This window comes from Eumetopias jubatus, unplaced genomic scaffold (assembly GCF_037043125.1).
Source record: "Eumetopias jubatus isolate StellerSeaLion01/CBP00866 unplaced genomic scaffold, mEumJub1_p1.0 scaffold_3, whole genome shotgun sequence".
In the NCBI taxonomy this organism is placed as follows: domain Eukaryota; kingdom Metazoa; phylum Chordata; class Mammalia; order Carnivora; family Otariidae; genus Eumetopias; species Eumetopias jubatus.
Window position 1 is genome coordinate 28,730,567 of NW_028274809.1, and position 14,069 is coordinate 28,744,635.

General features: G+C 42.1%; 1 protein-coding gene across 8 annotated transcripts in view; it reads left to right on the forward strand.

Annotated features, from left to right (window-relative positions):
• PLEKHM3 (pleckstrin homology domain containing M3) overlaps positions 1 to 14,069 on the forward strand; it is a 179,034-nt gene that overhangs the window by 30,063 nt on the left and 134,902 nt on the right. For all 8 annotated transcript variants that reach the window (XR_003610656.2, XR_015767849.1, XM_028112119.2 and 5 more), the window contains exon 3: positions 8,802 to 9,737. Coding sequence is in view for 6 of the 8 variants with exons in the window: in XM_028112119.2 (XP_027967920.1) it covers positions 8,802 to 9,737 (936 nt within the window). In the remaining 2 variants the exon portion in view is untranslated. The remainder of the gene's footprint in view (positions 1 to 8,801; positions 9,738 to 14,069) is intronic.

Genomic DNA, 14,069 nt, shown 5'->3' on the forward strand with positions numbered 1-14,069 from the left:
TTGCTTCTTTCCATGGGGCAAGGGAGAGGACATCTCCTCTGAGCATCTGCCACCATACCTGAACAAGATTAGGGTTCTGTTGGTAAAGCCGTGGGAGGACTAGTTAATGAGGTAAGCAACTGACAAGTTCTACCTCAGATGGGGCTGGGCCAAAGAGATTTCTAGTCCCTTCTAACTCTTAAGTTTCTATGACTCCAGTACATTACCCAAAGATACTATACTGAAATGCCATTTACCTTAAAATCTGCTGGCCTAAGTATGGGAGATTCTTTTATACTTAATTCCTATAGATTAGGGAAACAGAGTGAAAAGCCTACCATGGCAACGAATGAGCATAGCTTGAAAGTTGGTTTGGAATTGTTTTCTGGGTCACAAAGTTCTTAAAGACTAGGGATTACCCTTATCACAGAAGGCAGAAAGCCTCTGCATTTAAGAAATTGGGTCTGTGATCTCCTAGTGGGGTTCACACTTAGAAGTGAAATTGACCAGGACCGTATGGACTAATGCTCTATCACTGTTGCCCATAGCAAAGAACTTAGATGGAAAAGATCCCAAAGTTGGTATGTCTGTCTAGCTAATATGTAGCCAGGTATGTTACAGGCCTATTTCTCCTAGAGCCTGCACAGATAGTATGTCTTTTCCCCTAGGTTTATTTTGAAGGGAGAGCAAATGGGATAGTCTCCTTTACCCATAAAGAAAGGTCTCCAAAGTAGCTCTCAGAAAAGACATTACTTGAGCCTACTTCATTTCTACCAGAACTAGTTTGTTAACAAGTATCTGGGAGCCACCGCTGAGTGTTGGCCTGTGGAGCATATTTCAGATGTTCAAGACACAGCCTGTCTTTGGTTCCTATAGCATTATTCTCTTCATATCCTTTGCTATGGACTTTTGTGGCAGTGTCATGATTAATGTGGATCCCGTTAATGTCACTTCTCTTGTGTGCCTCTAATGAGGAGAACAAAAACCTAAAATTATTTAAAACTTTTCCCCCTGGTTTCTGGCTTAAATACAGTTGAATACTATAACATGAAACAGACTTGAAAGACGGCGTTTTATGAACTAGGAATATAAAGAAGAGAGACATGATTGTAATCTAGAATGTTAGAGAGGTCTTCATTGAGGAGAGGGTGCTTCAGTGAGCTTAGAGGGTTGAGCACAAGACCAAGGTGGAGGTGAACACAGCATGTATGTGGGGTGCCTGGGAGGCTAAGCCGGACAGGGCTGCATTTTTGAGAGTTGTAGTCTGAGGTCATGGAGGACCTTCAAAGCCAAACAAATAGACTTAATGTGATATGTTTAGCAAAGAAGCACTTGAAAATTACTTGAAAGTCAAAAGGGTATTTTATAAAAAGTATGTAAGTCAACAGGGTTGCAGGGTAGTGGAGGTAGGTACCAGGGAACCACCTCTCCTGTAGCTTTTGTGTCTGTGTAAAGAGGTGTCAGTTACACTCACACTCTTGGCCTCTTTCCTTCCCTTTGCACTCTCCACCCCCAGGGAGGAGCAACTTAGGGCAAGTTTAGGAGAGGAACTGGATGTGTATAACTCAGCCTCTCTCACAGGAAGCACTAAATCTGGTCTGTTCCTCCATCCATCAGCCTTTCATGGGCAGTCTCCCAGGAGGGGAAGCCTGTGGTGATCAGTACTGCTTATGACTCCGAGGTAAGTATGTATAGTCCTAGGGTTAGTTAGGAGGACCTAACTAACCTAAGCTGCGGCCTCCAGCTGGCTGATGTTTTGATCTCCATGTGTCTGACAATGTCCGTCAATCTCAGTTGGTTTAAAACTTGGGTGAGTAAAGGGATGCTATTTATTGGTTCCCCTCAGTGCCCCCCCCCCCAGAATATAGGATGGATTAATAGATGGAAAGAATGGAAGGGATTGAAACCAATTAGAAGACTCTGCCAGTTATCATGCTGTGAAGTGATAAGATCTAAACTTAGGGTGACTGTGGCCAAAGAGAAAGTGGGACTTGTGAAAAGAAAAAGAAGGGCTCTAATTGGACCATAGATCTATTGACAGAATCTGTGTCTGATTCATTTGGTGTCCACAGATTCTAGCAGAGTCCTTTGTACATTCATTCAACAAATATTTATGGAGACAGCCACCGAGTATACAGGGGTGAGAGAGACATCCAGGTCCCTGCCCTCAAGAAGAAGGAGAGAGTTATTTGAAGGAAATAAAACAAGGTGTAAGATAGAGAGGGGGCTCTTGAAGGTGGTAAAGGATGGCCTCACTGAGGATGGCACCTTTGAGGGGAAAAACTAAGGGAGGCACGTAAGTCAGTGGGGCTGGGGAGAGAAGTTCCAAATGGAGGATATAGCAACCTCCGAGTTCCTGAGGCTAGAATGCACTCAACTTGCTCACAGAACATAAAAGAATGTGGCTGGAATGAGAGAAGGAATGTGAGATGAGGTCAGAGCAGTGGTCAGAAGCCAGACTGTGTGGAACAGGACATGGAGGCAATGTCAGAATTTGGCCTCTGAAGGAAGGAGACAGATTGAGCCAGACGAGAGGTAGGATCAAGTGAATCCTTTTTTAATAGACACAACAAACCTTAGGGTATTGGAAGACAGGAGGAAAAGAGATTAGTGGAAGGATAATACTAAGATGTTGCAGAGGAAGAGATTCTGAAGAAGTGGGAAGGAATTAGGCACAGAGCAGAGGTGGAAGGGCTAGCTTTAATAGGGAGGCAGGAAGATTCTTTTGAGACCAGATGACCAAAATAAGAAACATCTGTTGAATACTTATGATGTATCAGGCATGGTTCTAAGAGCTACTCATTTCTTTCTCACAAGAGTACAGTGGGGTAGGTGCTATTATTATAGCCCATCTTAGAGATGACAAAACTGAGACTCAGGTTAGGTAATTTGCCACGGTCACTCAGCCAGTAAGGGCAGAACTATGATTTCAGTTTAGGTTCATTGGCTCCAGCACCTATGGCCTTAACCACTGTGCTCTGGAGCACTTGTGCAGGACATTAGTTATGCAACATTGACAGGAAGCCAAGCATAGTATATGTGAAGGAGCTCCCTGCAGTGCACAAAATGAGACAGTGGAATTAGGTGTTTAGGAAGAGTAAAGGAAGTATGGAAAAACTGTTGTGGGGATTGTGTTTGGGATCCACTGAAATGAATAAAAGAATGAATTGTCAGGACTAAAGATATGATAGAAATTGAGCAACATGAGTCTCTGTTTGGTGCTATGGACTGAATATTTGTGTCACTCCCAAATTTCATAAGTTGAACTGTCTCCTAAATTGATGATATTAGGAGATGTGGCCTTTGGGAGGTGCGTGGGTCATGAGGGTGGAGCCCTCATGAATGGTATTAGTGCTCTTATTTACAAGAGACCCCAAAGAGCCCCTTATCCCCTTCCACCACAGAAGAAATGTAATATATCTGCCAAACTTTGAAAGGCAATCCTTTCAGGCTTGTCTTAGATGGTGTTACACTGAAGTGTATGGCTATTCTCCATTCATTCTCCACTTTGGCTTCCTTTCACATTTATTAATCTTGTAATAAGAATTTAAATGTGTGCTTTAAATTTGTCTAGATATCTTTGATTTGGAATACTGGCACCACATTGGGCTTTTGAGTTCTTTGAAAACATCAAAATGTTGCTCTGTCTTTCATTCTAACCATTGCGCAATCTGCGGAATCCTATTCTTGTGACTTCATTCATTGTGCTGACTCAGGCAGTCCAGATTTTCTTGGTAAACTAGGTTAACTAAATGTTTCTTTCATTTATTGTGATCTGGGATATGGTGGTTTTTAAAAAGATAAAATTGCATAAAGTAATAAAAATGAAAGTATGTAACCATTTAGTAATTATGTAATTACATAAGTAAATACAATATACCTCTAATTATTATTTATATAGCATATATATCATGTCTGAGGGCTTCATATCAAACAGTATATAGTCTGGACAGGAGGATTGTGGGTGCTGGGATATGGAGGCAGAAAGTTTTTGTTGTTGCCTTTTACATTTTTTTCTGATTTTTTGAATAATTTTATTATGTAATTTAATACATATGTGATAAATGTGAAATAGTGTCTGAAATCTGAGTCATCAGAGTAGTGTAGCCATAGAGCCTTGGGGGTTCAGAGGAGGACAGTTGTTTTCAACTAGAGGGGAGGAAGAAGGTCTTCAAGCATAGGTAAGATTTTGGGTTGCCTGGGTGGCTCAGTCGGTTAAGCGTCTGCCTTTGATTTAGGTCATGATCCCAGGGTCCTGGGATCGAGTCCCATGTGGGCTCCCTGCTGGGGGGGGAAGCCTGCTTCTCCCTCTGCCTGCCACTCCCTCTGCTTGTGTGCGTGCACTCTTGCTTGCTCGCTCACTCTCTGACAAATGAATAAATAAAATCTAAAAAAAAAAAAAAGGAGTAGGTAAGATTTTGTACTAGCCCTCGTGTTAGGAAAACACGCATAAGCAGAGGTGAAGGGAGATCTAGACAGGGAGGTCAGTGAGAGAACATGCATGAAGGTTGGGAGGGGTGAGTGGTAGAAACAGTATCGTCACCTGGCTGCCATATGGGGGAGTGGAGAAAAGTGCCTGCATTGTGTGAAAGGTCGCTGGGGAAAGTTATAATGGAGGGATCAGACTAACATCTTCTGAACCCCCTAATCAATCTTAATACCCCTAGAAGTGGAACAACCACCTGTGACGTATTCTTGCCAAAAAAAAAAAAAAATCTAAATGAACCTCAAGATCTAAATAGCAGTTGACAGAAAACATGGAAAACAGAGGAACATTTAAACAATACCACGAGGATACACTCGGACAAGTCCAGAATGTGAGAATGTCTACAGGACAAATGAACTCATTTCTTCAATAAATATGTGGCATGAAAAAAAAAGAGAACTGTTATAGATTTAAAGAGATTTAAATGATGTATCCACCAAATCAATGTGTGAACCTAAGCTGAACAAACCATCTGTATAAAGAAATTTTTTGAGACAATGTGGGAAAATCAGATACAGACTAGGTATTAGATGAGGATTATTCATGTTGTTGGGTGTGAAAATGGTTGTGTGTGTGTGTGTGTGTGTGTATGTGTATGTGTATTGAAGTTTTATCTGTCAGATTAGAGATCCCCTTGAAGTATTTACAGTAGAAATGATGAAGTGTTAACAATCTGCTTTCAAATATTGCAGCCAAAACAACTGACAAAAAGCCAGAGTCGGAGAGGGGCGGGAGATAGGGAACAAGAATAGCAGAAATTTGATTTTCAAAGCTGAGGGATAGGTCACTGCATGTTTATTTTCTCTTCTACATGCTTTGGAGTGTGTTTAAAATTTTCCATAATAAAATGTCTTAAGGAGTTTGAACTTTACTGGGTGGGAGGGGCGGTGCATGACCCAGGTAACAGTGTGGGAGATCGCCAGGAGGAAGGCGGGCTAGAGGTGGGAGCTCATTTAAAACCTGGATTAGGTCTTAAAGGTACAACTTTCCAGTTATAAAATAAAAAGCCATGGGGATGTAATGTACGGCACGGCAACTCTAGTTAATACTGTATCGCATATTTGAAAGTTGCTAAGAGAATATGTCTTAAAAGTTCTCATCACAAGAGAAAAATGTTCTGTAATTATGTATGGTGGCAGATGTTAACTAGACTTAACTGTGGTGATCGGTTCACAATATATGCAAATATCCAGATCATTACATCTGAATTGTACATCTGAAACTAATATAATGTTATATGTCAATTATGCCACAATTAAAAAAAAACACAAAACCTTGATTAGGGTGGTGGCCATGAGAAAGGAAACTTTTCCGAGAACAGGTAGAGGAAATAAGAGCAAAAGAGGAACTCTGGCACGTTGGTGGTACAGAAGTGAATCAGGCGGAGAAAATTCCCTTCTTCCTCTTCAGTAAATAGCAATCATTGTCCTTAAACCGCTGCACTGGTACTACAGGTTGAAGAGACGAGGAAGAAGGGGTCTTCGTACTAGCCAAAGTGGAAAGCAATGGGGAAATGAAGAATTCAGGGGTGGGTTTTTGGTTTTTTCCCCCCCTCTTTTTCACAAGGAATTACTTGTGGTTTCAGTATGAAATTTTTGGGTACAGTGATTGATTTTGATCATCCTTTCCTAATTTATTGAGGAAATGGTGATAATCCTTGTCAGTGCTGCCATCTGAATCATTTATGATATTAGTTAAAATAGATTTTATATTACTCATTTGTGAAATTGAACACTTTACAATAATGTGTGGGAGGTTAATTAAATGAGTTGAAATGATATGGTCTGGGGAAATAAGAGTTGAACTATAAGTTAATGAGAGCTTTGATTTAAATATATACCTTCTGATTTGTCTGTAGCATAAATATTAAAAATAAACTTCAGATAGAAACAGAAAGTAGCAGTTGTTTGAGACTAAAGAGAAATGGTCATCCTTTAGCCCTCTACAACTCAAAGACCATCAGTACTTCACACAGGAAATATTAGTAAGGTCTAATATAAACAGACCCTCCAGAGAGGAATACACATCCCAGAGGATAGCTTTCTAATCATGTTTGCTCTCTTCTTGATTGTTCTTTTTCAAGAAATTAACGCTACAAACTGCAGCCTATAAATATGGGCCATTTCCTATGATCAACACCAATCTCTTCTGTCTCAGTTTAATGTACCTATTTAGAGAGGGCTGAGCCAGGTGGGGGAAAAATCTGGAAACACAATGCATTCTCTACCCTTATTCTGCATCAAGAAGGTGAAGGGACTTTTGAGACACCCAGGCAGGACTTCTAACTCGGTCCACCCAAGCTGGCATCTACCACCCTAGCTTGGACAGTCAGAAAGAGGTGAGTTTTTAATCAGGTTTGCTGCTGGCTTGGGCCCAATTAAAGTAGAATTTCTAATTCGTGATTGCTATTGCAAAAAGCTCTCAGGGAGGAAAGAAAAGGAGAGAAAAATTCCAGGCTAAAAGCAAGAAAGGTAGTTTTTATTTTACTCAGGGATGCGTAGCTGAGCCATTGGGTCACAGGACAGATGGGGATGGAGGGACACATGGTTATGAGTCTTATTATGGAAAAGATTGAACTACCATCAGCGCTTGATGGAAATGAGAGGGGGAGAGGTAGCAGCAGCGTCTCTAACAGCACTACCTCCCTTATTGCATTATCAGAAAAGACAGATAACTGAGAATAGGCATCCATTATCTCTCTCTACAAAGGGATTAGTGTAGGTTGCAAGAAATTAATGGCTTTTGAGTTATCACAGAAATACTAATGAATGTCAGGACTGGAGATGTAAAGCAGGTAAAATTGGCTTTTCTCTGCCTCATTTCTCTCCTTTTCTCTTTTGGTTTGCTATTTTAAGATCTAGATCTGTGTTACCTTTTTTTTTTTTTCTTCAGCCAAGATCAGAAATCATACCCTTTGGGAGTGTGATTTGTTTTCTTTAGGGAATGACTCAATTAGTTTATGACTGTCTCCAATGTGTGTTAGCAAAGAAATAAAGAAACAGAATGAAATGAAAATTTCAGAAATGAAAATCTCTACCAGGGAGGGGTGCTGCCTCTTGCATGGATGTCATTTTCATGCCTGATAAAAGTATCAGGAAGTCTCCCAAATGATAGTGTCCTTCTATTAAAGTACTAAACTTGCATACATTGCAGCTAAGCATTGATTAAAGATGGCACAACCAGATAAACTTGTGAAACAGGGGAAGGGAAAGAAATAATACCTACTGTATGCTGGGCATTGTGCTGGGAGCTATAGTTCTCATTCAACAAGTACTTTTTAAGAGCCTACTGTGTACTAGGCATTTTTCTATGTGCTGTGATAATAAGGATGAAAAGACAGACCTCTTCTCTGTCCTCAGTAGAGCTTACAGTCCAATGGGGAGGACAGACTTCTTTAAAAACTTCAAAATTTATTTTATTTATTCAGATAAATTTACACGATTATAATACAGCCTTATAAGAACCCATCAGAGAGGAATACTAGAGATACCTGTTAATGACCCAGGGCTGTGTGTTTGCAGGTGAGGGATTGGGGGAGTCAGGAGAGACTCTATTCTTGGAAGAGAGTCTGGCTAAGTGAGGAAGGGTAAGTGTGTGGTAGCTGGGGGAAGCAGTGGGAAGGAACACTGTAAGCAGAAGGAACAGTGTGAGCGCATCCAGGCTCAGAGGTGAGAGAGAACTGCTCTCTAAGCAGAGACCTAAAACGAGCTCGTTGAGTCAAGCCTGGGGAAGTGGTTGTAAGACAGAAGGCTCATGAACTGGCCTTGAAGACTAATGGGTGTGTCTGAGAAACAGGAGTTTATCGGCAGCAAACTTCATGCTCTGTTCTGTCCTTTCCATTGACGCTTCTTGGCTTTCCTAACCCAAAGAAAGATGGGAGTATTGGCGAGGAGTTAGGTCATGTGACAGGAGGAATGTTCTCTCTCATGTATTTGGCACTCTGTAGAATGTTTCCTAGAAAACATGGAATCCTGGGGAGGTGCAGTTGTTTCACGGGCCCATGGGGGATAGTTCCAGTTATTCCAGTATTTCTGTTTTCCACACAGACCCCTGCATGTCACACTGACATTGCAAACCACCCCCCTCTGTACTTAATCTTACGCTCATAATTCCACCTTCGTGAAGTTTTTTAGACCTGAAATTTCCCCCCAATTACATCTTATCATTTGTACTATCTTGGAATTGTACTGCTTCTACTGTGTTTGCTTTGAACCAGAAAGATGTCATTCCCTGATCTCTTTAGTTTCTTGCAGCTGCCTTTTCATCTCATTGAGTCCATTCATATTCATAAATTAATGCACATTGCTTCTTCTGTTTTGTTTTTTTTTCTTTCTAGAACACAAGCAGGCATTCCCAAACCTTCTGAAGAAGGGGTACCTGGAGATTAGGAAGGACCATGACAGTTACTGGCAAAGCTGTTATGCAGAACTCTCCCCCTACAACTTCTACTTCTACAGCCTTGACAGCAGTGGCAATCAAGCCCTCTATGCCACCTACCAGCTTTCACACTTCCAGAGCATATCTGTTTTGGGCAACCTCGAGGCCAGGCTGGTGGATACCGTTCTGTATGACAACACTCAGCTGCAGTTAAAGGCAGAGTCACCATGGGAGGCTTTGGACTGGGGGCAGAAGCTTTGGGAAGTCGTGCACGCCACCGTGCCTGGTTATGTGGGGCGGCAAGATGAGCTGGCCAACTCACCAGGGCTTGGTCATCACGTTGACTGTACACAGAATCATTGTTTACAGAAGAAATCCAGTGAGCTGCTCGCACCATCCCCTGTCTTGGATAGTCCCAAACAATACCAAAACATCATCAAGTCAGGGACGCTGTACAGGCTCACCGTCCAGAACAACTGGAAGGCATTTACTTTTGTGCTTAGTAGGGCCTACCTTATGGCTTTCCAGCCTGGCAAGCTAGACGAGGATCCCCTGCTAAGCTACAATGTGGATGTGTGTCTGGCTGTCCAGGTGGACAACCTGGACGACTGTGACTCTTGCTTTCAAGTCATTTTCCCCCAAGATGTCCTCCGCCTCCGTGCTGAGACCCGGCAGAGGGCCGAGGAGTGGATGGAGGCTCTGAAAACAGCAGCCAATGTGGCGAGGAGTTCAGAGCAAAACCTGCAAGTCACCCTGAGGAGCAAACCCAAGGATCAGATGGGTAGGCACGAACTCAGGAAGAACAAACGTCAGTCTGTGACCACCAGCTTCCTCAGCATTCTCACAACTTTGTCTTTGGAGCGAGGACTCACTGCTCAGAGTTTCAAATGTGCAGGTATGAAGCAAATGTTTAGTCTAAAGCTTATTAAAGAACAGTCCTGAATCCCACTATTGGAATTCACTTTAAAAATCCCCTCAGTGGGCCAGTCACAGCTGCCTCTTGTTTAAAAAGCATCTCTCCTTCAAGGAGTTCGCTATATCAGAACATCTGTCTATCTTCATGCCATGCTGATGAAGTAAGTAGAAGCAGATAGGATAGACCCCACTGAATCAAAATGACTTAGCCAAAGCATAACGAGCCTAGAATTTAGGCTTCTTGTGTCTGCTCTGATTCCATTTCCTCTGTCTTCTTAAATAAAGGTCACTGGGAATGTGGATGTCACAAATTGTCTCAAAGGAGATATTCAGGCCCAAAGCTGACTGCTGACACTCCTTAGGGAAGAAGAATGTCCGTAGTCAGTAACTGTCATTGATCATAACCTTGTCAAATCCTGTTAAGGTGGAATCTAGAAAGTCAGCCTTGACGGAAAATCTGGAGGTGGCTAACAGCAGGGTAGATGATGATTGGGCAGATGACCTCTGAGTCACAGGGGAAGGATTACAGAATGGGCAGGGATAGAACTTTTTGGCAGCTGCTTTAGGTTCCATGTTGCAGGATATCTCCCTTTGCTGTCTAAATGTCCTCACTCAGTTTGGCCTGGTTGGAGAAGAGGTTGGGGATGGGTGGTCATAGGGAATCCAGGAGGCAGGAGAAATGAAATCTAAAACTCATTTGCTCTGCTCAGCTTTTACCTTCATGCTCTGGTTTGGAGTTCTAATAAATCACAGGTAGCTTTCTAATCTGGGGTGGGGAGAATTCAGTCCTAATTTGTGTAGTATGGTGGATTCCCAAGTAGAAATTTTTTATTTCATTTCAGTGCCCCTTCCATTGGGAAATACTACATTCAGTTGCTTTGTGCTACACATGGTTTACCAGGTCGCTTTTCATTTTCCTTCATTGCAGCATGGAGTACTGGTTTCCTACCCCAGGTAGGAATACTTCACCTCCTGTAGGGGGCAGAGTCTCAAAAGAAAAAGGCTAAAACTTGTTAAGCAAACCTCCGAATGTTTTTAAAATTACTTGGGAGGTTGTTCATTATATTAAAAATTATTATAGCAGATGGAACCTTAAAAATTGATCTCTCACAAACACAGTTAATCTAAACCAGCTGTTTATTCATTTAGTATTTGTGTCCCCTAACTTTTCATCCTTGTAAAAACATCCATTTGGTGAAAAAGCTAGTTGCATAGTATGTTTACCTTCTAAAACATCAAAATTCTCACTAACTTGTTTTTAGTTGAATTTGGCATTATCTGTTATTTTAAAGAGAAGCTCATTCAGAATATTTCATGGTTTTAGTGTCTTTAGAATGTAAGTTTTTACGTCCATGTAGTCCCTCCCCCTTTAAATATGTTTTTGAGGATTTATTTATTTATATATTTATTCTGTATTTTATGACAGAGCAGCTCTTTATTATGATGTCATTCAGTTGCTGTCTGGGCGATCTACAAATGTTGGCTTTTAAATCTACAAAATAGTGCAGTTGGCGTTCTTTCACTAAATTCTTTCTGTAGGTAAAGAATTTTCGATATCCTTTTTGGAAACTTGAAGAGCCCCTGCAGAGAAAATGGACCACAACCATCCCAAAATGCCTGAGGTTATGGTTTTGAAAATACATGCTTATATATAACTGTGTATTTCTTAACATGTGCTTGAACTTTTTATAGTTGTATTTGATGCTCTGTGGTTTGTTCCATGGCTTCCTTTCCAGCCCCAGGGCTGCCTCATGCTAGGAAGCCATAGCCACAGTGGTCATCTTGTTGTTCTGGAACGTACCTTGGTCATTTTTGCCTCCGGGGCCTTTGCACTTGCATTCCTTCTTCCTGAAAACATGCCTTTGGAAATGAAGTTCTTTCCTTCTTCAGCCTACCATTTATTGTGTGCTGAGTTTCTGCCTTGGTCATGTGCCAAAAACTCAGGTGCACCCAGAGAAGTCAGAGCTGCAAGAAAGCAGACATGGTCCCTGCCCTCATGGAACCTACAGTCTGCTCGGGGAGCCGGACATTAATCACATAATCATGTCATGAATGCCAGATGGCCACTGTGACAAAGCTAGGTGGTGGCAAGTAGAACTATATGAAATAGCAGCTCTTCAGTCATTTTTGACCGGCAAAAGGAGTTTGATAGGGTTGAACTGAACCTGTGACCCTGAAATCACAGAAGGTTCCTGAGCAGAGAGGAGCATATGATGCAAGTGGTATTTCTGAACAGTTAATTTGGTGCTGCTTTAGTACAGCTTTTCAGGAACACTTCTGTAGAAGAAAATGAGGTACGATTCTCTAGCGAAGTTACTGGTTGGGATTTAAAATTGGGTTTGGCATCTGTGGTATTAAAATATTAATACTAAAACAAATGATTATGCAGCTTATTAAAATATTTATGAAGTATGTACCTGTAAGTGGTTCTACACTAGGTTGCTCACAAAATGCTGTATAACTTAGATCATAAGGCAGCCGCCCTGTTTTCTTCAGGAATTAGACATGTGTACATACCTATTTCCCTTCAGTGGATACAGGGTTTTCTTGGCACGAGTACATACAACTATTTTTCCTGTAATTTCCCGGCAAGCAAGAAACCTTCCAATTGAGTACTATAATCAAAGGGCCCAGGGCCTTGTTTTGGGTGCCACAAGATCTGCAAAGCTCACCGTTCAAAGCGTTCCTTCTGTTCCTGCTTTGTAATCTGGGAGTAATGTCGGATGGCCACTGTGGGACAGTGTTCCTGATTCTGGACTGAAGTTGAATAATGTTAACAGAAGAGACAGCAAGAAAAATAGTGAGCTGAGGGGATCCCCTCTACTATTTTCACACTGTCAGTTTTATGGTTTTACTCCTTTGGCTGCTGTTTAACCTCTCGGGACTGCTGTTGGTAATTACATCTCTCTGGCATTAAGAGCTTTTGCTTTCCTTCCCTCCCCCCCCCCCCACCTCAGTCCTTGGGAGGAGTAAGCCCAAGGTGGGAGGGGGGGGGAGTTTCTCTGTGAATTCTTCAGCCATTTAGTGCAAATTCCTGTAATTACCGGCATTGTGTCCTCCCTGAATGGCACATAATACAGCAGAAGCCATTCCTAATTGAGACCTTACAGGAGGTACAAATCCTCTCTTTGTTCAGCCTGACAAATTAGTGCCAGAAAGTGGCAGGGTCCGAGTGGGAATCAAAGGCAAGAAACACAAAGATGGAACTTAAGGCTACAGTAATAACCCTCTCTTGTCCTGAAGGGAAAAAAGGAATGACCAAGGAAAAATGAAGTTTTTTTTTTTTTGTTATAAATTCCCTTGACATGACAGCACCTCAGGGCTGCTCTATTTATTTAGCAAAAGTGATTAAATAGTAATACAACAGGGCTGCCCATTGTTTCCCTGGGTGCCCCCACCTCACAGACCCCTGCTGTCTCGGCTAATTGATTGACAATGAACCTCTGATAAAGAAGTATGTTGTTAGGACCTGGGGGGGGCATTTTTTTCTTCTCTCTTTGTGTGTTTGAGAGTGTGTGTGTGCGTGTGTGCGCGCGCGCGTGATTTCATTTTTGTTTAAATTGCACTCTAGTTTTTCTTTGCCCCCACCCTTTCTCTCCCCTTCTCTCCCCTTCTCTCTCCTTCTCTCTCCTTCTCTCTCCTTCTCTCCCCTTGCCTTTTTCCCCCCAGAGCTTTTCGGTGGCTGCTCCCAGCTGATACAAACAGGTAGAGAGGAATTAGAATTGTAGTGCAGACTTTTGACAAGTTTATCTTGGGAGCAAACTTCCTCCTCTCCCTGCTCCATTTAAGACAGAACAGTGGTGGGGCGCCTGGGTTGCTCAGATGGTTAAGTGTCTGCCTTCGGCTCAGGTCATGATCCCAGTCCCAAGTCCTGGGACTGAGCCCCGCATCGGGCTCCCTGCTCAGTGGGGAGCCTGCTTCTCCCTCTCCTTCTACCGCTCCTCCTGCTTGTGCTCTCTTGCTCTGTCAAATAAATAAATAAAATCTTAAAAAAAAAAAAAAAAAAGAACGGTGTGAGAAGGGAGAAAAGGGAAAAGGCGCTGATTATTGGTACGTTAGGGTCACAAAAGTTTTTTGTTGTTAGTTTCTCATTTGTGAGGATGGATGTCTGAAACTAGTCTTTGAGCTAAGATATTTCTCATAAATTGCTTACTCAACGTTTAAAAAAAATCTGTGCTCTAATAACATTTACATGTTGGGGTGAGGGCGGTTGTGGAGTAAGAAATAACAATTTGAATGATTTCATCTCCCCTCTGTTCCTGAAAAGCCGGGATTGGTTATTCAGGGGGAGACTCTGGCTGCTGGTGGTGTA